The sequence below is a fragment of the Passer domesticus genome, unplaced genomic scaffold (assembly GCF_036417665.1).
Source record: "Passer domesticus isolate bPasDom1 unplaced genomic scaffold, bPasDom1.hap1 HAP1_SCAFFOLD_174, whole genome shotgun sequence".
NCBI lineage: Eukaryota > Metazoa > Chordata > Aves > Passeriformes > Passeridae > Passer > Passer domesticus.
The window spans coordinates 57420-83839 of record NW_026989957.1 but is presented as its reverse complement, the minus strand read 5'-3'; the positions used below and the strand labels follow the sequence as shown (position 1 = coordinate 83839).

Below are 26420 nucleotides of genomic sequence, written 5' to 3'. Positions count from 1 at the left end.
AGCCCAGGCATTCCCGGGGGAATAACCTTAGCTTTACCGGGGAAAACCCCGGCATTCCCAGGGAAATAACCCCGGCATTCCTGGGGAAATAACCCGGCATTCCCAGGGAAATAACCCCAGCATTCCCGGGGAAATAACCCGGCATTCCTGGGGAATAACCCGGCATTCCCAGGGAATAACCCGGCATTCCCAGGGAATAGCCCAGGCATTCCCGGGGAAATAACCCGGCATTCCCGGGGGAATAACCCGGCATTCCCGGGGAATAACCCGGCATTCCGGGGAATAACCCGGCATTCCCAGGGAATAGCCCAGGCATTCCCGGGGAAATAACCTTAGCGTTACCGGGGAAATAACCCTGGTATTCCCGGGGGAATAACCCGGCATTCCCGGGGGAATAGCCCGGCATTCCCGGGGAAATAACCTTAGCTTTACCGGGGAAAACCCCGGCATTCCCGGGGAAATAACCCCGGCATTCCCGGGGAAATAACCCGGCATTCCCAGGGAAAAACCCGTCATTCCCAGGAAAAAACCCCGGCATTATCGGGGAATAAACCAGCGTTACTGGGGAATAACCCGGCGTTACTGGGGAAATAACCCGGCATTCCCGGGGAAACCCGGCAGGAACCTGCCATTCCCAGGAAATAACCCAGCGTTCCCGAAAAATAACCCCGGCATTATTGAGGAAAAACCCCGGCATTCCCGGGAAGCACCGGCATTACCGGGGAATAACCCAGGCATTCCCAGGAAACCCGGCATTACTGGGGGAAAACCCAGCATCCCGGGAATAACCCCGGTATTATCAGGGAAATAACCCGGCATTCCCAGGGAAATAACCCGGCAGGAACCTGCCATTCCCGGGAAACAGGGAAACAACCTGGTATTCTCCGGGAATACCCGGCCTTCCCGGGGAACAGCCGGCAGAAATCCCGCACCATTCCTGGGGAAAAAAAACCCGGCATTGCCCGGAGGACTCGGGCATTCCTGAGAAACCCCCATCCACTCCCGGGAAAAAACCTCGGCATTGCCCGAAAAATCCCAGCATTCCTGGGAAAAACCCCGGCATGCCCGGGAAACAGCCGGCAGAAACCTGCCATTCCCGGGAAAATAAACTCGGCGTTCCTGGGAAAACAAGTGCCATTCCTGGGGAAAACAAACCCCGGCATTGCTGGGAAAAAAAAACCTGCATCCACGGGAAAAACACCTGGCATTCCCGGGGAAAAAAACAAAAAAAACAAAAAACCAAAAACAACAACAATAAAAACCCAAAAAAACCCCCAAACAAAACAAAACAAAAAAATCCCGGCATTCCTGGGAAAAACCCTGGCATGCCCGGGAAACAGCCGGCAGAAAACTTCAACTCCTGGGAAAAAAACCTCCAGATTCCCGGGAAAAAACCGTGCCATTCCCGGGAAAACAAACCCCGGCATTGCTGGGAAAAAAACCCCAGCATCCACGGGAAAAAAACTGGCATTCCGGGAAAAAAAACTCACACAAAACAAAACAATAAACCCCGGCATTCCCGGGGAAAAAACCCGGCATAAACTCGGTATTCCCGGGAAAAACTGCGCCATTCCCCGAAAACAAAACAAAACAAAAATACCCCAAAAACCAAAACAAAAAAAAGCCACCAAAAACGCTGGCACTCCCGAGAAAAAAAAAATAACAATCCGGCATTCCCAGGAAAATCCGGCAGCCCCACCCGGGACAAACGCGAGGCCCCGGGAGTGCGACCCGGGCCGTCCCGGGCTGGATCCCGGCCGTCCCTCCGGAGCCCCGGGACAGGGACGGGACAGGGACGGAGGCGGCTGCGGGGGCTCGGGGCACCGGAGCCGCGCCGGCACCGCCGGGGCTCCGGGAAGGGGAAACGAGAGAGGGACGTGGGAGAGGGAGGCGGCGGCAGGAGGGAAACGACAGCGGGGGACGGAGGGACCGGCCCGGCACGGGGGGGACGGACCGAGACCGGCCCGGCTCCCTCCTGCTTCCCCCGGCCGCACTCCCGGCTGCACCGGCCACGTCCCCAGCTCCTCCCGGTTCCCCCAGCCCCGTTCCCCGGCCCCACTCCCGGCCCTGTCCCGGTTCTCCCATCCCTGTCCCGGTTCTGTCCGTTCCCCTACCCCACTCCCGGCTCTGTCCCGGCTCCCCCGGACCCATTCCTGTCCCTATCCCGGTTCCCTGGCCCCATTCCCGTCCCTGTCTCGGTTCCCCTGGCCCCATTCCCGTGCCTATCCCGGTTCTCCCGGCTCTGTGCCCGTTCCCACTCCGGTCCTTATCCCGGTTACCTCAGCCCTATCCCGGCTCTGTCCCGGTTCTTCCAGCCCCATTCCCGTCCCTACCCCGGTTCCCCCGGCCCCATTCCCATCACTGTCCTGCTTCCCCGGCCCCATTCCCATCCCTGTCCCGGTTCCCCCAGCCCCACTCCCGTCCCGGTCCCGGTTCCTCCGGCCCCACTCCGATCCCTATCCCGGTTCCCCGGCCCCACTCCCATCCCTACCCCGGTTCTCCAAGCCCCATCCCAGTTCTCCCGGTCCCACTCCCATCCCTACCCCGGTTCCCCCTACCCCACCCCCGGCACTGTCCCGGTTCCCCCGGACCCGTTCCTGTCCCTATCCCGGCTCTATGCCGGTTCTCTGGCCCCACTCCCGGCTCTGTCCCGGTTCCCCCGGACCCATTCCTGTCCCTATCCCGGTTCCCCGGCCCCATTCCCGTCCCTACCCCGGTTCCCCCGGCCCCATTCCCATCACTGTCCTGCTTCCCCGGCCCCATTCCCATCACTGTCCCGGTTCCCTCGGACCCATTCCTGTCCCTATCCCGGCTCTATGCCGGTTCCCCGGCCCCACTCCCATCCCTACCCCGGCTCTCCCGGCCCTATCCCGGTTCCCCGGGCCCCACCCCCGGCTCTACCCCGGCTCTCCCAGCCCCATTCCCATCACTGTCCCGCTTCCCCGGCCCCATTCCCGTCCCTACCCCGGTTCCCCCGGCCCCATTCCCATCCCTGTCCCGGTTCCCCGGCCCCATTCCTGTCCCTATCCCGGCTCTATGCCGGTTCTCCGGCCCCACTCCCGGCTCTGTCCCGGTTCCCCGGCCCCATTCCTGTCCTTATCCCGGCTCTGCGCCCGTTCCCCGGCCTCACTCCCGTCCCTATCCCGGTTACCCCAGCCCTATCCCGGCTCTATCCCGGTTCCCCGGGCCCATTCCCGGTCCTCCCGGCCCCATCCCGGTTCCCCGGCCTCACTCGCAGCTCTATCCCGGCTCCCCCGGCCCCACTCCCATCCCCGTCCCGGCTCCCCCTGCCCCACTGGCGGCCCTGTGCCCGTTCCCGGCCCCGCCGCGGTACCGGGGATCTGCACGTAGAGGGAGCCGAAGGCGGCGATGTAGACGGCGGCCAGCCCGGCCAGGAACAGCGCCCGCGGCCGCGCCAGCTCCCCCGCGGCGGCCATGGCGGCCCGGCCCCGCCGCGCGCCCCTGACGTCACGGCGCCGGCGGCGCGCGGGGCGCGTCACGGAGCGCGGGAAGGACGAAAATGGCGGCGGCGATCGCGGGATGAGGAGCGGCCGGTGAGGGGCGGGGAAACGGGACAGGGAGCGGGGAAACGGGACAGGGACCGGGGAAACGGGACAGGCACCGGGCAAACGGGACAGGGAGCGGGGAAACGGGACAGGCACCGGGGAAACGGGACCGGGGAAACGGGACAGGGAGCGGGGAAACGGGACCGGGAGCGGGGAAACGGCACCGGGAGCGGGGAAACGGACAGGGAGCGGCATCGGAACCGGGGAAACGGGACAGGGAGCGGGGAAACGGGACCGGGAGCGGGGAAACGGGACAGGCACCGGGGAAACGGGACAGGGAGCGGGGAAACGGGACAGGGAGCGGGGAAACGGGACAGGGACCGGGCAAACGGGACAGGCACCGGGGAAACGGGACAGGCACCGGGGAAACGGGACAGGCACCGGGGAAACGGGACAGGGAGCGGCATCGGGACCGGGGAAACGGGACCGGCACCGGGGAAACGGGACCGGCACCGGGGAAACGGGACAGGGAGCGGGGAAACGGGACAGGGAGCGGGGAGACGAGACAGGGAGCGGCATCGGAACCGGGGAAACGGGACGGGGAGCGGGGAAACGGGACCGGCACCGGGGAGACGGGATCGGGACCGGCATCGGGGAAACGGGACAGGGAGCGGGGAAACGGGACCGGGAGCGGGGAAACGGACTGGGACTGGCATCGGGACCGGGGAAACGGCACCGGGAGCGGCATCGGGACCGGGGAAACGGGCGGGATGGGGACTGGGGTCGGGGCCAGGGTCACGGTCGGGATCCAGGTTTGGAAGGGCACCGGGACCGGGATTGAGATCAGGTCGGGATCACGGTGGAGATTGAGGTCGGGATGGGAACCAGGATCAGGGTCGGGATTGAGGATTGAATGGGGACCGGGACCGGGATCGGGATTGGGATCACGGTCGGGGTTGAGGATTGGAAGGGGATCGAGAGCGGGATCACAGTCGGGATCGAGGTGTGGATGGGGACTGGGATTGGGATCACGGTGGAGATTGAGGTCGGGATGGGAACCGGGATCATAGTCGGGATTGAGGATTGAATGGGGACCGGGACCGGGATCGGGATTGGGATCACGGTCAGGATCAAGGCCTGGATGGGCACCGGGATCGGGTCGGGATCACGACTGGATTGAGGTCTGGATGGGGACTGGGATCGGGTCGGGATCACGGTGGAGACTGAGGTTTAGATGGGGTCAGGATCGGGATTGAGGTCGGGATGGGAACCGGGATCGGGAACACGGTTGGGGCAGCGATGGGGATGGGAATTAGGGCTGGGGTCTGCATGGGGATCGGGGTTGGGATCAAGATCAGAATTGAAGCTGGGGTTGGGATCAGGGTTGAGGCTGGGATCGGGACTGGAGCAGAGTTAGGGATGGGAATTGGGGTCGGGGTCAGGCGAGGGGTTGGGATAGTGGATGGGACTGGGATGATTGGGGGAGTGGGATCAGGGTTGGGATTGGGTTCCAGATTGGGGTCGGGTTTGAGGTCGGGGTCAGGGTTGGGACTGGGGCTGGGGTCAGGATCAGGTCAGGACTGGGATCACAGCTGCAGTGAGAATCAGGGCTGGGGCTGGGGTCAGGATTGGGGTTGGGGTCACAATTAGGGTCAGGATCAGGTTAGGATTGGGGTTGGGATGACAGGATCAGGTCAGGACTGGGATCACAGAGTGAGAATCAGGGTCAGGGCTGGGACTGGGGCTGGGGTCAGGATTGGGGTTAGGATCACAATTAGGGTCAGGATCAGGTCAGGACTGGGATCACAGTCAGAGTGAGAATCAGGGCTGGGGCTGGGGCTGGGATTGGGGTCAGGATTGGGGTTAGGATCACAATTAGGGTCAGGATCAGGTCAGGACTGGGATCACAGTCGGAGTGAGAATCAGGGCTGCGGCTGGCATCAGGACTGGGGTTGGGGTCACAGTCAGGATCAGGTCAGGATTGGGATCACAGTTGGAGTGAGAATCAGGGTCAGGACTGGGACTGGGATTGGGGTCAGGATTGGGGTTAGGATCACAGTTAGGGTCAGGATCAGGTCAGGATTGGGATCACAGTCACAGTGAGAATCAGGGCTGGGGCTGGGATTGGGGTCAGGATTGGGGTTAGGATCACAATTAGGGTCAGGATCAGGTCAGGATTGGGATCACAGCTGCAGTGAGAATCAGGGCTGGGGCTGGGGTCAGGACTGGGGTTGGGGTCACAGTCAGGGTCAGAATCAGGTCAGGATTGGGGATGGGATCACAATCAGGATCAGATCAGGACTGGGATCTGTCAGAGTGAGAATCAGGGTCAGGACTGGGGCTGGGGTTGGGGTCAGGATTTGGGTTAGGATCACAATTAGGGTCAGGATCAGGTCAGGACTGGGATCACAGTCAGAGTGAGAATCAGGGCTGGGGCTGGGGTCAGGACTGGGGCTGGGGTCACAGTCAGGATCAGGGTCAGGTCAGGACTGGGGCTGGGGTCACAGTCAGGGTCAGGGTCAGGTCAGGACTGGGGCTGGGGTCACAGTCAGGGTCAGGGTCAGGCCCAGGCTTGGCAGTGGCATTGGGATCTGTGTGTCAGAACTGGGGTTGCTGTTGGGGTGGGGGCTCCCCAGCCCAAACAATTCCCGTTCCCTGAGCCGTGTCCCGTTCCCCCAGCCCAGCTGTGACTCCTGCAGAGCTTGCCCGGGGCTGTGCCCTGCCCCAGCCCAGCACCCCGAGCCCTGAGGGAGCCCTCCTGCAGAGCTGGGCGCCTCCAGGCCGTGTCTGGGGGTGTGCAGCAGGGTGCCACCATGGAGGAGGTGGATTCCCGCTTCCTGCACCTGCTGCAGCCCATCCGGGACCTCACCAAGAACTGGGAGGTGGACGTGGCTGCCCAGCTGGGCGAGTACCTGGAGGAGGTAACGGGGTCACCCCAGAGCCCCTCGTGGCCCCTGCCCCTCCTTTGCTCTCTGCTTTTATCCTTCTCTCTCTCTTCCTTTTCTCCCTCTTTTTATTCCTTGTCTTCTCTCTGTGTTTTCCTCTTTTTCTTCCTTTTATCTCTTTCCATCCCTCCTTTTCTTCTTTTTATCCCTCTCTTCCCCCTCCTTTTCTCTCTCCTTTTATCCTTCTCTTTCCCCTCCTTGTCTTCCTCTCTTTTCTTTCTTTTGTCCCTCTCTCTCCCCCTCTTTTTATCCCTCCTTTTCTCTCTCCTTTTTCTTCCTTTTCTTGCTTTTATCCCTCTCTTTCTTCTCCTTTTCTCTCTCCTTTTATCCCTCTCTTTCCCCTCCTTTTCTCTCTCCTTTTATCCTTCTCTTTCCCTTCCTTTTCTCCCTTTTTATTCCTTGTCTTCTCTCTCCTTTTTCCTCCTTTTATTTCTTTTATCCCTCTCTTTCTCCTTTGTTTTCTCCCTTTTTATTCCTCCTTTTCTCTCCCCTTTCCTCCTTTTCTTCCTTTTATTCCTCTTTCCCCCTCATTTTCTCTCTCATTTTTCCTCATTTTCTGCCTTTTATCCCTCTTTCCATCTTTCCTTTTCTTCCTTTTATCCCTTTCTTACCCCTCCTTTTCTCCTTTTTCCTCCTTTTATTCCTCTCTTTGCACCTCCTTTTCTCTCTGCTTTTTCCTCCTTTTCTTTTATCCCTCTTTCCATCCTTCCTTTTCTCCCTTTTATTCCTCATTTTTCCTCTCCTTTTCTCCCTCTTTTTTATTCCTTCTTCTCTCTCTCTTTTTCCTCCTTTTCTTCCTTTCCTCCCTCCCCTTCCTCTCTCATTTTTCCTCTTTTTCTTTCTTTCCTCCCTCCCTTTCCTCTCTCCTTTTTTCTCCTTTTCTTCCTTTCCTCCCTCCCTTTCCTCTCTCCTTTTTTCTCCTTTTCTTCCTTTCCTCCCTCCCTTTCCTCTCTCATTTTTCCTCCTTTTCTTTCTTTCCTCCCTCCCTTTCCTCTCTCCTTTTTTCTCCTTTTCTTCCTTTTTCCCTCCCTTTCCTCTCTCATTTTTCCTCCTTTTATCCCTCTATTTATCCCTCCTTTTCCTCCTTTTCTCCCTCTTTCCCCTCCTTTTCCCCCTCCCTTTCTCCCTCCACAGCCCCATTCCCCGGGCCAATCCCAGGCCATCCACTGGGGGTGGTGGCCCTGGGGACAATGCCCCCTTCCCTCATCCCTGTCCCTGCCAGGCTCAGCCTCTCCTCCCTGCCCCTGAGGAACAGATTTGTGGAGAATTCCAGAGCCTCACGGAAAGCTCTCACAGTTTTACACATCTGCACACAAACCCTGAAACAAGGCGTGCTGGCCAAAGCCATAAAATAGAAATGGCGTTGTTGAGAGAGAAATTGAGCTAGAAACAAATTTCAAAATGCAGCCTTGCAAAGGAATTTTAAAGAATTAAAATTTTAATTTAATTTAAAAATTAATTTTAGAGAATTAAAGCTGGGCAAGATGCATGGTAGCAAGACCACCTGGAGTGAAAACAGAAGTGATTAATGTTAGAATTAACAGCAATATTGTGTGGCAGAGTGGGAAATATTTATAAGGCATTGTAACCAAAAAATAAGGTAGCTCAGTTTTACATCTCTGATGTCTCACCCTTCATGGAGACTGATGATAGAATAAAGCCTTTCCAAACACCTCTCAGCTGCCCCAGAAAGCTAAAATAAACCCCCTGTCCCTCCAGCTGGACCAGATCTGCATTTCCTTCGACAACGGCAAGACCACCATGAACTTCATGGAGGCAGCGCTGCTGATCCAGGGCTCTGCCTGCATCTACAGCAGGAAGGTGGGCACACAGCTGGCCTGGCCCATCCCAATCCCATCCCATCCCATCCCCATCCCATCCCCATCCCAATCCCATTATCCCATTATCCCACTATCCCATCCCATCCCTGCCCCACATCCCATCCCATCCCATCCCATCCCATCCCATCCCATCCCATCCCATCCCCATCCCCTGGGGTCACCCCAGAACCCCCCCTTGGCTTCCAGTCCTTGGTGGGGATGAAGGGATTTTGTTGTTCCAAAATTTGATCCCTTTTAGGTGTTGGCAGCCCCAGGGAACAGCAGGAATTCTGTTCTGCAGGGTGGGATATAAAATCCTGTTTTGTCACAAAATCCTGGGATGTTGGAGCTTTTTGACCACAAATCCCAGAATGGTTTGGGTGGGAGGGGACCTCAAAGCCCCTCCAGTGCCACCATGGGCAGGGACTCCTCCCAGTGTCCCAGGCTGCTCCAGCTCCAGGGATTTCCCCCAGTCTGGCCTTGGAACAGCAGGGAAAAAGGGAAAAGAGCACCAAACCCCATGGAATTGACCTCCACAGTGGGAGGGGGGAGTCCCTCGGGTGGGGGGCTTTCCCAGGAGCTGCTCCCCTTTTCCCAGCCCCAGCTGCTGTTTTCCAGGTGGAATACCTGTACATGCTGGTCTGCCAGACACTGGACTGCATCTCCAAGAAAAAGTGAGTGGGATTTTCCCTTCCCAGAGGGGGATTTTCCCTTCCCAGAGGGGGATTTTCCCTTCCCAGAGGGGGATTTTCCCTTCCCAGAGGGGGATTTGTCCTGCAGAACCCCTGCCCTGGGTCTGTCCCGGTGCTGCCCTGATCCTGGGCCATCCCCACTCCCATCCCTGCCCTGGGGGCTGCATCCCAGGCTTAGGAATACCATCACAGGGATGATAACACACAAAACCAGGGATGGTTTTCCTCCTGGAGTCCAGAAGAGCCTGGGGGAGCCTTTTCCAAAAGGAAAATCCCTTTTCCAAAAGGAATGAGCTGCCAGCTCCTTCGGACTTTCACCCTGACACGAGCAAGAGGGAAAACCCCGTTGTTTTTTGGGATTTTCCCACCTGGGGGGGCCGCAGCAGGGCTGGAGGGACCCTTTGCCCCCCTCCCAGGGATCCTGAGCCCGTTTTTCCCTAGGAAGGAGAAGCTGCCCTCTTCCCTGGGCCCCGACGGCCGCGACGCCGACGCCACCTTCACGGCCAGGGAGGAGGAGGTGAGGAGGGCTCTGTGCTCCCTGCCCTGCTCGGGGGTCCCTCGGTGTCCCTGCCAGCTGGGCTCACACTGGGGGCTCTCCTGCAGTTCCTGTCCCTGGATGACATCCCAGAAACCAGCCCGGCCAGCGTGAACATGAGGGGGGACCAGCAGCCTGCCGTAAGAGGAACCAGCTGCATTTTATGCCTCCTTTTATTTCTGTTTTTCCTCCTTTTATCCCTCCTTTTATTCCTTGGTTTATCTCTCCTTCCTCCTTTTTTCCCTCCTTTTTTTCCTTTTCTCCCTCCCTTCCCCCCCCTTATCTCCCTCTTTTTATTCCCCCTTTTCTTTTTCTTTCTCTCTTTTATCCCTGCCTTTTCTCCTCTTTTTCTCTCTCCTTTTTTCTCTTTTTCATCCTCTTATCCCCCTTTTTATCCCTCCCTTTCACCCTCCTTTCCTCCCTTTCTCTCTTTTATCCCTTCCTTTTCTCCTCTTTTTTCTCATTTCTTTTTTCTCCTTTTCTTCCTCCTATCCCCCTTTTTATCCCTCCCTTTCCCCTTTCTTTTCTCCCTGTTTTTATTCTTCTTTCTCCCCTCTTTTTACTCTTCTTTTTTATCCCTGCCTTTCCCACTCCTTTTCTCTCTCCTTTTGCCTCATTTTCTTCCTTTTATTCCTCTTTTTATCCCTCCCTTTCTCCCTCCTTTTCTCCTTTTCTCCCCTGCATGGCACCATTTCCCGGGTGAATCCCGGGGCCAGCCAGCCACAGCCAGGGTGGTGGCCCTGGGGACAGTGACACCTTTCCCAGGCTCTCTGCCACCTCCCTGTCCCTTCCCAGGCCGTGAACATCGTTCCCCTGACCCCGATGTCCCTGGTGCCCCCGGAAGAGGGCGAGAAGAAGGAAAACCCCCTCCTGAGGTGGCACTCCTGGGATTGTCCCATGTCCCCTCCCCTGCTCCAGTCCCCTCCAGTCCCTGCTGGGATTGTCCTGTGTCCCCTCTCCCAATGGAATTGTCCTGTGTCCTATTCCCTGGGTGTCCCCTGCCCTGCTCCAGTCCCTGGTGGGCTTGTCCCGTGTCCCCTCCCCTGGGTGTGATTGTCCCATGTCCCCTGCCCTGCTCCAGTCCCTGGTGGGATTGTCCCATGTCCCCTCCTCTGGTGGGCTTGTCCCGTGTCCCCTCCCCTGGTGGGATTGTCCCTGTCCCCTCCCCTGGGTGGGATTGTCCCATGTCCCCTCCCCTGCTCCAGTCCCCGGTGGGATTGTCCCTGTCCCCTCTCTGGGTGGGCCTGTCCCGTGTCCCCTCCCCTGCTGGCCTTGTCCCTGTCCCCTCCCCTGTGGGCTTGTCCCGTGTCCCCTGCCCTGCTCCAGCCGGGGTCCCTCAGCCCAAACACACAATCCTGCCGGGATCCGTGGAGGAGCAGCAAGATCCCGGGTGTGCGGGGCCATCCAGGCCAGTCCCGTGCTGCGGGGAGGGCCGGGCTGTGGCTGGGCTGGCCCGTGGCCGGCCCAGGGGACGCTGGGGACAGCGGGGACAGCGGGGACAGCGGCCTGCCCGTCCCGCAGCCGGCGCGGCGAGGTGCTGGCCAGCCGCCGCGATTTCCGCATGAACACCTCCACCCCCCACGCCTGCGGCGCCTTCCTGCTGGAGCTGGCCGGGCTCTCCCCCACCCACCCGCGGCAGGAGCCGGGCCTGGGGACAGCCACAGGTACCGGGGGCTCTGGGGTGGCCGTGTGGCTGTCGCTGTCCCCGCCAGGACTCACCCGTGGCTGTCCCCGCAGCGGCTCCGGCGCCCAGCCCCGCGCAGCGCCCCAGCTCTGGCACGGCCCTGGCGCGGGCACTGAGCTTCTGCGAGGAGGCAGGTGAGGGGTGGCACCTGCCAGCGCTGTCCTGGGGTCCCCGCGGCCATCCAGGGCGCTGCAGAGGAGGGTGAGGGGTGAATTCAGCCCTGCCACGAGGGGCTGTGCTCCCAGGGGAAGGGACAGGAGAGAGGGAATGGCCTCAGCCTGGGCCAGGGCAGCTCAGGGGGGATTTTGGGGAAATTCCTCCTGGAAAGGGCTGTGCAGCCCTGGCACGGGGTGGGGTTCCTGTCCCTGGAGGGGTTTAACGTCCCTGTGGATGTGGCACTTGGGGACAGGGCCTGTGGTGGAGCTGGGAGTGGTTGGATTTGGGCTCTAAGGGATTTTCCAACCCAACCAACTGCACCATTCCCTGCTCCTGCCCTCTGCTGCCCCTTGGCCCTGGCAGGAGAAGCTCCTGGGGAGATTCCTTGGCAGACAGGGTGGGAATGGGGGGTCCTGGAAGCTCCTCCAGCCTCTGCCCATTGCCACCCCTCCAGGTGCTGAAGGACCTGAGGATGACGACCTTCCTGCAGTCCTGGAGGATGACATGGAAGTGACCCCGGTCCCCAACGAGCACATCGTGGCTCAGAGGGTCTGTGTGGGGCTTGGGGGGGCTGTGCTCCTTCCCTGGATCCCCCCAGCCCCTCCCTGCCCCCCAGCCCCTCATGTCCCTCTCGGTGTCCCCCAGAGCACGCCCCGGACCCGGGGGTACGTCCTGCGGGAGAGACCCCCCAGCCAGGACCCCAAAGCCCTCAGCAAGGTAAGGGGGGGGGCCTGGAGCCAGGCAGATCCCAAATCTGAGCCAGGGAAATCCCAAATCCGGGCAGGATGGCACCCTCTGGGATGCCCCAGAGCCCCTGCCCATCCTCCCCCCTGTGCCAGGAGGAGCCCAATCCGTGGCAGAGCCTCGACCCCTTCGGAGACTCTGAGGAGAAGCCCTTCAGGAAAGGTATTTTTGGGGGAAATGGGCAGCTCCAGGGGAGCTCATTCCTGTCACGTGTCCCTCAGTGTCCCCAGCCCCACAGCGGGTCATTCCCAGCCCCATATCCCTCAGTATTCCCAGCCCCATGGTGGCTCCTTCCCAGTCCCATGGGAGGATCACTCGTGGCCCCACAGAGGGTCCTTCCTGGCTGTGTGTCCCTCAGTGTCCCCAGTCCCACAGAGGGATATTCCTGGTCCTACAGGGGGACATTCCCAGCTCATGGAGGGACATTCCCAGTCCCACATGTCCCCATCCCCATGGCAGGTCATTCCCAGTCCCACAGGGGGACATTCCCAGCTCATGGAGGACATTCCCAGCCTCACGTCCCCATCCCCATGGCAGGTCCCATCCCCAGTCCCACAGTGGGATATTCCCAGTCCCACAGCGGGGGTCATTCCCAGTCCCACATCCCCATCCCCATGGCAGGTCCTTCCCAGTCCCACAGGGGGACATTCCCAGCTCATGCAGGGACATTCCCATCCCCATGGCAGGTCCCATCCCCAGCCCCACAGTGGGTCACTCCCAGCCACCCTGGACATCCTCAAGTGTCCCTGTCCCCACGCTGGGTCATTCCAGCCCCACAACATCCAGAGGGGCCCCGTCCCCTTGCCAGCCCCTCGCGGTGGCCACACGCCTGGTGTCACCCCTGTCACCTGCAGGGAGGCCCTTCCAGGTGCCACACGGCCTGGATGATGTGATTGGAGGCAAGAGGAAGAGGAGGGGCCCGAGGAAGCTCCAGGATTTCACCAGATGGTTTTCTGCAGCCTGTGAGTGATTCCTGTGGCATTGGGATCCAAAAGGATTTAAAAACCTTTAGCAGAAGTTAAAAACCTTTAACAGCCCTGTGTGTGTGGCACTTGGGGACACGGGCAGGGGTGGCCTTGGCAGTGCTGGGGGGACTCGATGGGCTCAGAGGGCGTTTCCAACTTGGATAAATCCATGGAATTTCCATCCAATGATTATTCCTGATCTGCTCCCCCCAGACAACAACGTCACAGAGAGCCGGAAGAGCAGGAGGAATGGCCCCACCTTTGCAGGTGAGGGGACACGGGCAGGGAGGGACACATTCCCTGTCCTGGGGGACACCAGGGACTGGAGCCTGCACTGGGGAGGGCATGGAGGGGAAGGACACCCCAAAACTGGGGGAGGACACCAGGGACTGGATCCTGCAGTGGACAGGGCATGGAGAGGAAGGACACCCCAAAACTGGGGGCAATGGACACCAGGGACTGGATCCTGCAGTGGGGTAGGAAGGAGAGGAAGGACACCCCAAAACTGGGGGGAATGGACACAGGGAATGAATCCTGCAGTGGGGAATGGACAGCAGGGACTGCATCCTGCAATGGGCAGGGCATGGAGGGGAAGGACACCCCAAAACTGGGGGGAATGGACACAGGGAATGAATCCTGCAGTGGGGAATGGACAGCAGGGACTGCATCCTGCAATGGGCAGGGCATGGAGGGGAAGGACACCCCAAAACTGGGGGCAGTGGACACCAGCTCCTGCAAAGGAGAAGGGCCTGGGATGCCTTGGGGGGGTCTGCTTTGGGGGGGCACAGAGGGGCCATCCCAAATCCCTGCTCCCAATCCCTGCAGACCTGGAGGTGCTGTACTGGAGGCATTTCAAGGAGCGGATGGCGGCGCACAGGAAGCTCCGGAGCCGGGGGGTGAGTGGGGTGGGGGCTAAACTGGGGGGCCAGGGGGCTCCAGGACCCCCTTGCCATGCCCTGGGGGTGCTCAGGGCTGTTCCTCCCCCCAGGTGCTGCCGAGGGAGCTGGTGCCAGAGCTGGAGCAGGAGCGTGGGGCTGACAGCGAGGATGGGGCAGGTGCTGGAACCCAAAACCCCAAATCCCCCCTGCCTGGGGAGCCTTTCTTTCCCTCCTGGGGGTCTGGGAGAGTCCCAGAAGGCTGGGGGATCTCAGGGGGCACTGAGGGGGTCTCAGGGAACACTGAGTGGTGTCCCCATCCTGGCAGATGATGATTTTGTGGAGCACGAGGACATGGAGCACGAGGACATGGAGCCCGAGGCTCCTCCAGAGGAGCTGGAGGAGAGAAACCTGGGTGAGCTGCTGACCCTTCCCTCCCCAGTCCCCAGCTCCCCTGTCCCTCCATGGAGTGGCCGGGTGCTGTCCCCACCTCTGGTGACCCCTTTTCCCACAGCCTCCCCTGAGCCTGGCTACGAGGAGCTGGTGCGCAGGAACGTGGTAGGTGCTGCTGCGGGGACCTGGGGGTGACTCCAGCCGGTCGGGGGGTCCCCAGGAGGCTGGGGGGTGTCCCCAGGAGGCTGGGCGTGTCCCCAGCAGGCTGGGCGTGTCCCCATGGCTGTCCCTGTCCCCAGGAGCTGTTCATGGCCAGCTCCCAGAAGTTCGCGCAGGAGACGGAGCTGTCCCAGCGCATCCGGCAGTGGGAGGAGCGCGTGGAGCCGCTGCTGCAGGAGCAGGCACGTGCCCGGGCTGGGCTGGGGGGCACCGCCTGAGCTGGGCAGGGGGCTGGCACTGCCTGCTCCCCCTGGGCCCCTCTGCTCTCACCTGAACTCCTGGTACCCACCCCCGAGCCCTCTGCCCTTCACTGCCCACCCCCCGTACCAGAGCACCCCATACCCACCTCAGAGTCCCCTGTGCCTGCCCCAGAGCACCCTGTACCCACCTCAGAGTCCCCTGTACCTGCCCCAGAGTCCCCTGTGCCCACCCCAGAGCACCCTGTACCTGTCCCAGAGTCCCCTGTGCCCACCCCAGAGTCCCCTGTGCCCACCTCAGAGTCCCCTGTACCCGCCCCAGAGTCCCCTGTACCCACCCCAGAGCACCCTGTACCTGCCCCAGAGTCCCCTGTGCCCACACCTGAGCCTCCCCTGAACCCTTTCTCTCCACCCCTGCCCCTCCCTGTCCTTCTTACCTGCAGGAGTTCTGTGCCCTGTTCCATGTCCATGGGTAGGGGCTGGCACTGACAGGTGACCCTCCCTGTCCCCTCACTGTCCCTCAGGAGAGCTGTGTCCTGTTCCATGTCTGTGCCCATGGGCTGGCACTGACGGGTGGCACTCCCTGACCCTCCCTGTCCCCTCACTGTCCCCCAGGAGAGCCGTGCCCCGTTCGACGTCCGTGCCTACGGGCAGCAGCTGACCGGGCGCTGCGCGGAGCTGGGCCAGTGGCACTCTCTGGCCAGCCTGGTGGCCGGGCAGCCCCCGTTCGAGGTGTGCCGCTACCTGCTGGCCTCGCTGCAGCTCGTAAGGCTTTGGGGGCTCCCTGGGGGGGTCGCTGGCTGTGCCAGGCCCCCCGTGCCACCCGCTGTGCCCTCCCCAGGCCAACGACGAGGAGGTGGAGCTGGAGCAGGAGCCGGGGCTGGAGGCGGCGCTGGACACGGCGCGGCTGCGGCTGCTCTCGGCCCGCCCGGCGCACGAGAGGTTCCAGCACCTGCAGCTGCCCTCCCAGAGAGACCCCGGCCCCCAATAAAGCCCCCTTTGCTAAGGAGGGGCCTCTCACCTCGGGGTGGCGGGGGGGGTGCGGTGGGGGGTTATGGGATTTGGCTGCACGGGGATTGTGGGGAGGGGGCTGGGGGGCTGCAGGGGTCACTTCAGTCACCTGCACAGGGACCCCCAGCCATGGGGAGGGGGCTGCAGGGGTGAGGGGTCACTTCAGTCACCTGCACAGGGACCCCCAGCCATGGGGAGGGGGCTGCAGGGGTGGGGGGTCACTTCAGTCACCTGCACAGGGACCCCCAGCCATGGGGAGGGGGCTGCAGGGGTGAGGGGTCACTTCAGTCACCTGCACAGGGACCCCCAGCCATGGGGAGGGGGCTGCAGGGGGTGAGAGGTTGGGGGGTCCCTCTGCCCCCCTGCCTTGTCTCCCTTTGGAAGGGGTCACTTTACTCACCTGTGCAGAGCCCCCCGCCTCACGGGACACTCCTGGGGGGCTGCAGGGGTCCCTCCCTGCCATGTGACACTGCTGGGGGCAGGGGGGTGTCCCTCCACCCACCCACCCATGTTCTCCCCCTCACAGGACACACCTGGGGGTCACTCCACCTGCCCACTCAAAACCTTCCTCACCCCTGGGGACACTGGGGGCTGTCAGGTGTCCCCTCCCTGCCATGTGCCACCCCTGCAGGGCGTGGGCTCTGTCAGGGCTGTCTGTCCCACAGAACATACCTGAGGGACACTGGAGGTGTCACCTGTCCTCCATGTGCCACCCTTGTCTGGTGTGGGCTCTGTCACCCCCATGGGACACACCTGGGGGACACTGGGGACTGTCAGCTGTCCTCCATGTACCACCCCTGCAGGGTGTGGGCTCTGTCCCTCCCACAGGACACACCTGAGGGACACTGGGGGCTGTCAGGTGTCCCCTCCCTGCCATGTGACACTGCAGGGTGTGGGCTCTGCCCATCCCACAGGACACACCTGGGGGACACTGGAGGTGTCAGCTGTCCTGTTCTATGTGACACTGCAGGGTCTGGGCTCCATCCCTCCCACAGGACACACCTGGGGGACACTGCGGGCTGCCAGCTGTCCCCCTCCATGTGCCACCCCTGCAGGGTTTGGGCTCTACCCATCCCACAGGACGAACCTGAGGGACACTGGAGGTGTCATCTGTCCTCCATGTGCCACCCCTGCAGGGCGTGGGCTCTGTCACCCCCATGTGGCACACCCGGGGGACACTGGGGGCTGCCAGCTGTCCTCCATGTGCCACCCCTGCAGGGTGTGGGCTCTGCAGGGTTCTGTCCCTCCCACAGGACACACCTGAGGGACACTGGGGGCTGTCAGGTGTCCCCTCCCTGCCATGTGACACTGCAGGGTGTGGGCTCTGCCCATCCCACAGGACACACCTGGGGGACACTGGAGGTGCCAGCTGTCCTCCATGTGCCACCCCTGCAGGGTCTGGGCTCTGTCCCCATCATGGGACACAGCTGGGGGACACTGGAGGTGACAGATGTCCCCCTCCATGTGCCAGCCCTGCAGGGTCTGGGCTCTGTCCCTCCCACAGGACACACCTGGGGGACACCGGAGGTGTCAGCTGTCCTGTTCTATGTGACACTGCAGGGTCTGGGCTCCATCCCTCCCACAGGACACACCTGGGGGACACTGGAGGTGCCAGCTGTCCCCCTCCATGTGCCACCCCTGCAGGGTTTGGGCTCTACCCATCCCACAGGACGAACCTGAGGGACACTGGAGGTGCCAGCTGTCCCCCTCCATGTGCCACCCCTGCAGGGTTTGGGCTCTACCCATCCCACAGGACGAACCTGAGGGACACTGGAGGTGTCATCTGTCCTCCATGTGCCAGCCCTGCAGGCTGTGGCCCCTGTCACCCCCATGTGACACACCCGGGGGACACTGCGGGCTGCCACCCCTCCCTCCCCACCCCAGCACAGGCCCCGCTGGGGCAGGGGCTGCCGGGGCTGCCGGCGCTGCCGTTTATTGCCGCGCGGCGGCGGGCGGCGGCTCGTAGGCCTCCATGTGCGCGCGGACGCTGCGCGCCAGCTCCTCGGCCGTGCGCGAGCGCCCGTAGCAGTCCCGGAAGGCGCCGTCGGGGTCCAGCAGGAACGTCAGCACCGAGTGGTCCACCAGGTAGTCGCCGTCGGCGTCGCGGGGCCCGGCGCTGACGTAGACGCGGAAGGCGGCGGCGGCGGCGCGCACCTGCTCGGGGCTGCCGGTGAGGCCCAGCAGGCGCGGGTGGAAGTCGCGCAGGTACCGCGCCAGCGCCGCCGCGTCGTCGCGCTCGGGGTCCACGGTGACGAAGAGCGGCTGCAGCGGCGGCAGCGCGGCGTCGCGCTCCAGCAGGCCCACGGCGCGGCTCAGCCGCTCCAGCTGCTCGGGGCACACGTCGGGGCAGTGCGTGAAGCCGAAGTAGAGCAGCACCCAGCGGCCCCGGAAATCCGCCTTGGTGCGCGGCGCGCCCGCCGCGTCCCGCAGCTGGAAGTCGGCCCGGCTCAGCGGCAGCGCGCGCAGCTGCCGGAGCTGCCGGGCGCGCTGCTGCCGCTCCTTGTGCCGCCGCAGGTGCAGCCAGCCCGCCGCCGCCGCGCCCGCCAGCGCGCCCGCCAGCGCCAGCCGCCGCCGCAGCGGGAAGCGCGGCGCGCCCGGCGGCACGGCCAGCCGGCGGCACGGCACCGGGAACGGCAACAACGGCAGCGGGAACGGGCGCAGCCAGCGCAGCATGGCCGGGCTGCGGGGAGAGAACGGGGAGGGCAGGAGCTGCCCCGGGGAGCACCGAGCCGGGGTGTGACCGCAGCCCTGCGCCACAGGGGCACTCGGGACTCTGCTCCTGATGGCCCTGGACCCCAGCCCTGTCCCAAAATGCCCCCTGACCCCTCATGTCCCACTGCCCTTGGACCCCAACCCTGCCCCCTGACCTCTCACCCCATCCCTTGGACCCCCACTCTGCCCCTCAAATGCCCCCTGATCCCTCACTCCACCCCCTGAACCCCAACCCTGCCCCCCAAATGTCCCCTGAGCGCTCATCCCATCCCTTGGACCCCAACCTTGTACCCCAAATGCCCCCTGACCCCTCAGCCCATCCCTTGGACCTCAATCCTGTCCCCAGATGTCCTCTGACCCCTCACCCCATCCCTCCTGATGCCCTTGGACCCCAACCCTGTGCCCTGAGCACTCACCCCACCCCTTGGACCCCAACCTTGTACCCCAAATGCCCCCTGACCCCTCATCCCGTCCCTTGGACCCCAGCCCTGTCCCCAAATGCCCCCTGACTGCTCATTCCACCCTTTGGACCCCAATTCTGCCCCCCAAACACGCCCTGACCCCTCATCCTTCCCTTGGACCCCAGCCCTGCCCCCCAAATATCCCCTGACCCCTCATCCCATCTCTTGGACCCTAACCCTGTCCCCACATGCCTCCTGACCCCTCAGCCCACTCCTCCTGATACCCTTGGACCCCCCCAAATACCCCCTGTCCCCCACCCGGTATCCTGCTGCTCTGAGACCCCAATTCTGCCTCCCAAATGTCCCCTGAGCCCTCATCCCACCCCTGTGACCTCAACCCTGTCCCCCAAATACCCCCTGAGCCCTCCTCCCTCCCTTGGACCCCAGCCCTGTCCCCCACATGTCCCCTGACCCCTCAGCCCACCCCTCCTGATACCCTTGGACCCCCCACTCGTTTCCCCCAAATACCCCCTGCTCCCCACCCGGTATCCTGCTGCTCCGGGACCCCAGTCCTGCCCCAAACGCCCCCTGCCCCCTCATCTCCCCCCACCCCCGGTGCCCCCCCCGTGCAGTCCCCGCTGACCTTTGACCTCTCCCGGTGCCGCCCGGACCGCCCGCGCCGCTGCCGCGGAACCGGAAATACCGGCGGGGGGCGGGGCCACGGCGGAAAGGGGCGTGACCGCAACGGGAGAGGGCGTGGTCTGCACAGCGCGCTACAAGGTGGGCGGGATGTGGTCAATACGAGGGGGCGTGGCCAATGCGAGGGGCGTGGCCACAGCACAGTTCCCCGTTGCGCCACTAGGTGTCGCCGCCGCGCCGCGCCGCTGCCCTCAGAGCCGTGGGGGGGGCTGTGTTTATCGCGACATGGCCCCGCCGTCGCGATCGCTGCGGTTTATTTATGTTTATCACTGCGGTGAGCCCCGGCGCGGCGCGGGGACGGCTCCCGACGGCACGATGGTCTCGGCCACCAGCGGCGGCGGGTCCCGCGGGGGCTCCGGGCCCAGGCGCAGCGCGTCCTGCAGCTCCCGCCGGCCCTCGGCGCCCAGCGTCCCCTCATGGTGCACCCGCAGCCAGGGCTCGCCTGAGGGCGGGGGCGGGAGGGGTTATGGGGGCTCTGATCCCCCCAGAGATCCCCCCAAACCGGGGTTCACCCTTAGACAAGGCTCGCCTGAGGGCGGGGGCGGGAGGGGTTATGGGGGCTCTGATCCCCCCAGATATCCCCCCAAACCGGGGTTCATCCCCAGACAGGGCTCGCCTGAGGGAGGGATCATCGGGGGGCTCTGATCCCCCCAGAAATCCCCCCAAACCGGGGTTCATCCCCCAGCCGGGGCTCTCCTGAGGGAGGGGGAGATGGAGGGTTCATCGGGGGCCTCTGATCCCCCCAGATATCCCTCCTATTCAGAGTGCACCCCAAGTCAGGTCTCTCCTGAGGGAGGGGACACGGAGGGGTTATGGGGGCTCTGATCCCCCCAGATATCCCCCCCAAACCGGGGTTCACCCCCAGCCGGGGCTCGCCTGAGGGAGGGGAGCATTGAGGGGTTATGGGGGGGCTCTGATCCCCCCAGATATCCCCCCAAACCGGGGTTCACCCATAGGCAGGGCTCGCCTGAGGGAGGGGACACGGAGGGGTTATGGGGGCTCTGATCCCCCCAGATATCCCCCCAAACCGGGGTTCACCCCCAGCCGGGGCTCGCCTCAGGGACCGCGGGCACTCGGGGGTGGCGGGGCTTGGGGAGCTGCCCTCACCTGCCCGCAGGCGCTGCCCGGTGCCCACCAGCAGCTCGGCGCCCACGCGGGGGTTCACGGGGTCCCCGGCCCGCGCCCGGCCCGCGCCCAGGCGGTGCAGGACCCGCGCCAGGGGCAGCGCCCGCACCTGCTGCACCCAGCCTGGGGACGGGACACGGGGACAGGGACACGGGGACAGGGACACGGGGACAGGGACATGGGGACAGGGACACGGGGACAGGGATATGGGGACAGGGACACGGGGACAGGGACACGGGGACAGGGATATGGGGACAGGGACATGGGAGACAGGGACATGGGGACAGGGACACGGGGACAGGGATATGGGGACAGGGACATGGGAGACAGGGACATGGGGACAGGGACACGGGGACGGGGACATGGGGACAGGGACACGGGGACAGGGACATGGGGGGACAGGGACATGGGAGACAGGGACATGGGAGACAGGGATATGTCGGGGGGGACAGGGACACGGGGGTGTCAGGGACATGGGAGGGGACAGGGACACGGGGACGGGGACATGGGAGGGGACAGGGACACAGGGTTAAACCCCAGCCTGGGGACCACGGGAGCAGCAAGGGGACGCGGGGAGGTCGGGAGGGGCAGGGGCATGGGGGGCAAGGGGATCAGGGACACGGAGGGGGGAGCCCCCAGCCTTGGCAGGGCAGGGACATCGCGGGGGTCCCCAATATGGGGGCCTCAGGGACATGGGGACACAGGGGAGCCCCCAGCCCGGGCGGGTCAGGGTATGGGCACCCCCCAGGGATCAGGGACAGCGCAGGGATGTGGGGCGGGGGGCACAGGTGAGGACCCCCGGAACACGGCATGGGGAAGCGGGGACCCTCGAGGGGCAGGGTATGGGGGTGGGGGGTCGGGGACCCCCCAGCGCAGAGGAGGGGGCAGCGTGGGCAGGTGAGGACCCTCAGGGTGGGGGGATAATCCAGGGGCGTCCTGAGCACCCTGGGGAGGGCGAGGGCATGGCGGTGGATGGGAGCAGTGGGAACGGGGGGACTGTCAGCCCCCCGGAGGGGCACGGGGACAAGGGAGGGTGGGGAATTTGGGGTGGGGTCCCTCTGACCTTCCTGCGGCGCGGGCAGCTCCTCGCACACCTTGGCCTGGCCCAGGAGCTGGCGGCGCTGGGCGGGGGTCCCGGCGCACAGGGTCCGGGCGGTGTCAGGGGGCACCCCCTGTGCCCCCAGCATGGCCTCGAACGTGCCCAGGGCCGAGCCATCGTCCAGAGCCCGGGCCAGGCGCTCACGGCCCTGCTCGGCCCCCGCGGCCATCCCGCACTGCCAGAGCAGCACCCCGCCTGCGCCCCGGACAGGGACACGGCTGGGACCCCACCCCAAACCCTGCCCCACAGCCCCCTGCTCCCTGCCCCATCCCGCACTGCCACAGCAGCACCCCGCCTGCGCCCCGAACCGGGACAGGGCTGGGACCCCACCCCAAACCCTGCCCCACAGCCCCCTGCCCCGTCCCGCACTGCCACAGCAGCACCCCGCCTGCGCCCCGAACCGGGACAGGGCTGGGACCCCACCCCAAACCCTGCCCCACAGCCCCCTGCCCCGTCCCGCACTGCCACAGCAGCACCCCGCCTGCGCCCCGAACCGGGACAGGGCTGGGACCCCACCCCAAACCCTGCCCCACAGCCCCCTGCCCCGTCCCGCACTGCCACAGCAGCACCCCGCCTGCGCCCCGAACAGGGAACGGGGCTGGGACCCCCTGACCCCAAATCCTGCCCCACAGCCCCCTGCTCCCTGCCCCATCCCGCACAGCACCCCGCCTGCGCCCCAAACAGGGTAAGGGGCTGGGACCCCACCCCAAACACCGCCCCACAGCCCCCTGCTCCCTCCCGCACTGCCACAGCAGCACCCCAAACCGGGGCACGGCTGGGACCCCCTGACCCCAAACACCGCCCCCAGCCCCACAGCCCCCTGCTCCATCCTGCAGCGCCCCGCCTGCACCCCGAACCGGAACACGGCTGCGACCCCCACGGGGACCCCCACTCCTGGGGAGCCTCAAACTCTGCCCCGCTGCCCCTCTGCGCCCCCACCCCTGCTCGGGACAGGGGCAGAGAGAGGGGGACGGGGCTTAGGAGGGGCCAGAGAGTGTGGGGGGCCCCGGGGTGGGGGCGTCAGGACCGGACACAGGACCCGTGTCTGTGGACCCTGTCCTGCCCTGTGTCCCCCCGTGTCCCCCCGTGTCCCCCCCGTGTCCCCCCGTGTCCCGCACTGACCCAGGGCGGTGACCAGGTGTTGCAGGTCGGGGGGCCGCCCCTCCCCTGTCCCCCCGTGTCCCCCCGTGTCCCCCCTGTCCCCCCGTGTCCCACACTGACCCAGGGCGGTGACCAGGTGCCGCAGGTCGGGGGGGCTGCCCCCTCCCCTGTCCCCCCGTGTCCCCCCCGTGTCCCCCGTGTCACACTGACCCAGGGCGGTGACCAGGTGCCGCAGGTCGGGGGGGCCGCCCCCCTGCAGGCACTCGAGCGCCTCCAGCACCTCGAGCGCGTTGCCCACGTTGCGGCCCAGCGGCTGCTCCATGCGGGTCAGCAGCGCCGCGGTGCGGGTGCCCAGCTGCGCGCCCACCTCCACCTGCGGGGACAGCGGGGACAGCCCCAGGGACGGGGATGGACAGGGACAACAGGCGGGGACAGCCCCAGGGACAGGGATGGACAGGGACAGGGACAGCGGCAGGGACAGGGACAGCGGGCAGGGACAGGGACAGCCCCAGGGACAGGGATGGACAGGGACAGGGACAGCGGCAGGGACAGGGATGGACAGGGACAACAGGCGGGGACAGCCCGCAGGGACAGGGACAGCCCCAGGGACAGGGGTGGACAGGGACAGGGACAGCGGCAGGGACAGGGACAGCCCGCAGGGACAGGGATGGACAGGGACAGGGACAGCGGGCAGGGACAGGGACAGCCCGCAGGGACGGGGATGGCCAGGTGGAGTCAGCCCGCAGGGACAGGAACAGCCCGCAGGGACAGAGGTCAGGGATGGGGACACGTGGGGACAGGGACAGAGATAGGGGACAAACAGGGACAGGGACAGCGGGCAGGGACAGGAGCAGGGACAGCGGGAATGGCCCGGGACAGCGGGCAGGGAGAGAGGGCAGCGACAGGGACAGTGGGAGGGGACAGCGGGCAGGGAGAGTGGACAAGGACAGAGACAGCGGGCAGGGATAGGGATGGACAGGGACAGGGACAACAGGCGGGGAGAGTGGGCAGGGAGAGACAGGGCAGGGATAGGGGACAAGCGGGGACAGAGACAGGAGCAGGGACAGGAGCAGGGACAGGAGCAGGGACAGGCAGGGACAGGCAGGGACAGGAGCAGGGACAGGCAGGGACAGTGGGAAGGAGAACAGACAGGGACAAGGGACAGCAGGCAGGGACGAGACACGAGGGGACACGGACAACCAGGGGCAGGGTCAGGGACAGGAGCAAGGACAGGGACAGGAGCAGGGACAGCGGGAATGGCCCGGGACAGCAGGCAGAGAGGACAGGGACAGTGGGAGGGGGCTGCAGGCCGGGCAGGGGTCCCGGGGGTCCCCAAGGTCTCACCAGGCTCCGCGCCAGCTCCCGCGCGCTCTCCTGGGTGGGGTACAGAGCTGCCTCCCCGAACTTCACATCGAGCACCAGCGCCGAGAGCCGCTCCGCCGCCTTCTTGCTGAGGATGGAGGCTGGGCCGGGCGGGGCGGTCACCGGGCGCCCCTCCCCGCGCCCCGCGTGTCCCCGCGGCCCGTGCCCGTACCGGTGATGAGGGGCAGGCTGTCCACGGTGGCCGTGACGTCGCGCAGCCCGTAGAGCACCCGGTCGGCGGGCACCAGCTCCGCGCTCTGCCCCACGATGCAGCAGCCCACCCGCGCCAGGATGTGCTGCATCTGCGGCACGGTGTGTGTCCCGTGGGACCCCACGGGCACCGCAGCGGCACCCACGGGCACCGCATGGGCACCCACGGACACCCACACAACCCACGGACACCGCAGCGGCACCCACGGACACCACAGCGGCACCCACGGTCACCCACGGGCACCCCACGGACACCGCATGGGCACCCACGGACACCCACACAACCCACGGGCACCCCCGGGCACTCCCCATCTCCTGCACCCTTTTGGGACCCTGTGAGAACCCACAACCCATTGGCACCTGCACCCCATCAGTACCCCATGGCATCCACCCCCTCTTCGGACCCCATGGACACCCCACTGGCACCCCACGGGTGCCCCAGTGAGACCCCCTCATCACCCCACAGTGACCCCCCAGCCCTCGGTGCCCCCGAGCCCGGTTCCTGCAGGGTGTGGGGGTGCCCGTGGTGTCCCCGTCCCTCACCCGCCACCCCCCGTCCGTCACCTCCTCGGGGCTCTGGGACACGCGGAACCCGGGAATGGCCTCCAGCTTGTCCAGGGTGCCCCCGGTGTGGCCCAGCCCGCGCCCGCTGATCATGGGCACCTGGGGAGGGGCACGGGTGGGCGCAGGGGCTCGGGGACCCCCCGTCCCCGCCCCATCCCCGCGTCCCCCTCACCTTGCAGCCGCAGGCGGCCAGCGCGGGGGCCAGGGCCAGGCTGACCTTGTCCCCAACGCCCCCGGTTGAGTGCTTGTCCACCACCAGCCCGTGCCAGGCGGGCGGCCAGGCCAGCGTCCGGCCAGAGCTGGCCATGGCCTGGGTCAGGGCCAGGGTCTCACCCGCGTCCATGCCCCGCAGCCGGATGGCCATCAGCATGGCCCCTGCGGTGACACGCATGTCACCTCCCCTGTCCCCAACCTGACCGTGCCCCGCAGCCAGATGCCATCTGCGAGGCACCCGGGGGCACGCGGGGCCACCTCAGTGCCCTCCCCGGGACCCCCACCCATCCACGTGCCCTGGACCCTCTGCCACGCTCTGGGGTCCCCCTCTCCCCCCCAGCCGTGTCCCCTGCTCGTGACCCCCTGCCATGTCCTGGAGTCCCTCTCTTGTCCTCCCAGGGTGGTCCCCAGCCGTGTCCCCTGCCCAGGACACCCTGACACGTCCCGGGGTTTCCCCTGCTGTCCCTCCCACTGCTGAGACCCCCCTGCCCCGGTGCCCCCGGTGCCCCCTGTGCCCGTGTCCCTCCCCTGGCCGTGTCCCCCGGCCCTGCCCGCGTCCCCGGCCGTGCCGCCCCTCACGCTCCCTGCGCTGCCCTCGGGCCCGGGGTGTCCCCGCGTCCCTCCCGCCCGCACCGATCTGTCCCTGCTGCGCCGTGCCCTCGGTGACGCCGCGCACGAAGCTCCGGATCTCGGCGTCCTCCAGCCGCTCCCCGTCCCGCTTCTTGCGGATCAGGGTCGGGAGAGGGGGCGGGGGCTCCATCCCTGTCCCGGACAGCTGGCACCGCGCTTTGGGCCGGCCGGCACCGCGGTGTGGCAGCGGTCACACCCCGAGGTGGCACCAATGGCACCCGAGCCCGCCCGGCCGCGCCCCGGTTGCCCGGAGCCGCCACCCCGAGCCCGCACGGCCGCGCCCGGATCCCGGACGGCCGCGCCCGGATCCCGCACGGCCGCGCCTCCCCGGCGCTGCCGGGACCTGCCCGTGCCTGCCTGGCCCCGTGCCCGCCTGGCCCCGTGACCGGTGCCCGCTGCCCGCGGGTGGCGAGGCCGCTCCGGCCGCGGACTTTGAGCCCGGGGCAACGAGCGGGGCACGGGAGAGGCGGCGGCGGGGGTGGCACGGGGGGTGACACGGGGGGTGACACGAGGGGTGGCCCGCGGGTCCCTCATTGGCCCCGGACACTCGCAGGTGGGGCCG

The 26420-nt window shown here is 65.2% G+C and overlaps 3 protein-coding genes and 1 long non-coding RNA gene across 5 annotated transcripts; 1 reads left to right on the top strand and 3 right to left on the bottom strand.

Annotated features, from left to right (window-relative positions):
- Nucleotides 1-3499: 3499 nt before the first annotated feature.
- Nucleotides 3500-16098, top strand: NCAPH2 (non-SMC condensin II complex subunit H2). 2 transcript variants are annotated; one of them, XM_064406229.1, is made up of 20 exons: nucleotides 3500-3554; nucleotides 6186-6427; nucleotides 8171-8272; nucleotides 8890-8945; nucleotides 9405-9638; nucleotides 10294-10373; nucleotides 11020-11162; nucleotides 11236-11316; nucleotides 11793-11887; nucleotides 11984-12055; nucleotides 12178-12244; nucleotides 12937-13044; nucleotides 13261-13314; nucleotides 13873-13943; nucleotides 14036-14102; nucleotides 14251-14337; nucleotides 14437-14480; nucleotides 14615-14716; nucleotides 15347-15496; nucleotides 15573-16098. In XM_064406229.1, the coding sequence occupies exons 1-20, from the start codon at nucleotides 3541-3543 to the stop codon at nucleotides 15720-15722; spliced, it is 2019 nt and encodes a 672-aa protein (XP_064262299.1). In that variant the 5' UTR covers nucleotides 3500-3540; the 3' UTR covers nucleotides 15723-16098. The 2 variants fall into 2 exon arrangements, with proteins under 2 accessions (XP_064262299.1, XP_064262300.1); XM_064406230.1 differs by lacking the exon at nucleotides 3500-3554 and having other exon boundaries at nucleotides 9405-9480; nucleotides 9567-9638.
- LOC135291995 (uncharacterized) lies at nucleotides 8442-14017 on the bottom strand. Its single transcript, XR_010354593.1, has 5 exons — nucleotides 13875-14017; nucleotides 12931-13055; nucleotides 11218-11371; nucleotides 9332-9633; nucleotides 8442-8566 (listed from the first exon to the last, which is right to left on the bottom strand). It is a non-coding gene; the product is annotated as an uncharacterized LOC135291995 (long non-coding RNA).
- Nucleotides 16099-17443: 1345 nt separating the features above from the next.
- Nucleotides 17444-19612, bottom strand: LOC135291987 (protein SCO2 homolog, mitochondrial). Its single transcript, XM_064406220.1, has 2 exons — nucleotides 19499-19612; nucleotides 17444-18422 (listed from the first exon to the last, which is right to left on the bottom strand). The coding sequence occupies exon 2, from the start codon at nucleotides 18413-18415 to the stop codon at nucleotides 17675-17677; it is 741 nt and encodes a 246-aa protein (XP_064262290.1). The 5' UTR covers nucleotides 18416-18422; nucleotides 19499-19612; the 3' UTR covers nucleotides 17444-17674.
- Nucleotides 19613-19820: 208 nt separating this feature from the next.
- Nucleotides 19821-26032, bottom strand: TYMP (thymidine phosphorylase). Its single transcript, XM_064406226.1, has 9 exons — nucleotides 25862-26032; nucleotides 25188-25390; nucleotides 25016-25114; nucleotides 24414-24543; nucleotides 24224-24342; nucleotides 23090-23252; nucleotides 21743-21973; nucleotides 20662-20802; nucleotides 19821-19996 (listed from the first exon to the last, which is right to left on the bottom strand). The coding sequence occupies exons 1-9, from the start codon at nucleotides 25986-25988 to the stop codon at nucleotides 19821-19823; spliced, it is 1389 nt and encodes a 462-aa protein (XP_064262296.1). The 5' UTR covers nucleotides 25989-26032.
- Nucleotides 26033-26420: the final 388 nt, after the last annotated feature.